The 680-nt window shown below is 54.7% G+C and overlaps 1 protein-coding gene across 1 annotated transcript in view; it reads right to left on the minus strand.

Moving 5' to 3' along the window:
* Positions 1–680, minus strand: part of TTBK1 (tau tubulin kinase 1) — a 99350-nt gene that overhangs the window by 1133 nt on the left and 97537 nt on the right. Inside the window, exon 14 of the mRNA XM_009331364.1 lies at positions 520–678. Within this exon, the coding sequence (XP_009329639.1) occupies positions 520–678 (159 nt within the window). The remainder of the gene's footprint in view (positions 1–519; positions 679–680) is intronic.

The following is a 680-nucleotide window of genomic DNA, read 5'->3' on the forward strand; positions in this document are numbered from 1 at the left end:
TCAGACCATGTGGAGGTGGCCCATGCTGTTCCAGGTCACTGCCAAAGCCCATGTGTGTGCACCTCCCTCTCTCCAGCTCTTCACATGCTGGCCATCTTCTGAGGCAATCGCAACTGGCAGCCTCGCAGCCCTTGCAGCTCTAATTGCAATAGCCAGGCCAGGTCTCCCTGCAGAGTCACGGCCCTGCCGAGCACACTGCAAAACTGAGAGCTCAACACCAGAGGGATCTGCTATTAGCAGGATCAGACCAAATGAAAGAGCTCATGGAAGGGAAGAAGGCCTGAAAGCCAGGGCAAGTGAAGAGGGGCTTGGCCCTTTGGTCAGACTGAGCTAAAGAAGACAGAGAGGTGGGAATTTCACACACTGGTGCGCTGAAATGACTGTAGGAAACAAGGACGGACCACGCATTCAAGCCAAGTGAAGGGTAAAGCAGTGGGAGGTGAGCAAAGCCCTGGCTGGCCCTGGCTGCGCCTCCTTAACAAAGTATACATTTTGCATTGCTCACCGTTTTGGTCTTACCTGTAGGCAACAGCTGCATCCTGCGGGGAGCTACATAGCACTGCCATCGCGACGGCCATGGAGCTCTCAGACTTTGCCGCCTCTAGCGGTGTTTTCACTGGTGTGATGGGCCGAGGAATTCTGCTTTTTGTGCTTGTGGGTCTCTCTTCTTTCCCCAGGAG

Source organism: Pygoscelis adeliae, unplaced genomic scaffold (genome assembly GCF_000699105.1).
Source record: "Pygoscelis adeliae isolate BGI_AS28 unplaced genomic scaffold, ASM69910v1 Scaffold259, whole genome shotgun sequence".
In the NCBI taxonomy this organism is placed as follows: Eukaryota; Metazoa; Chordata; class Aves; order Sphenisciformes; family Spheniscidae; genus Pygoscelis; species Pygoscelis adeliae.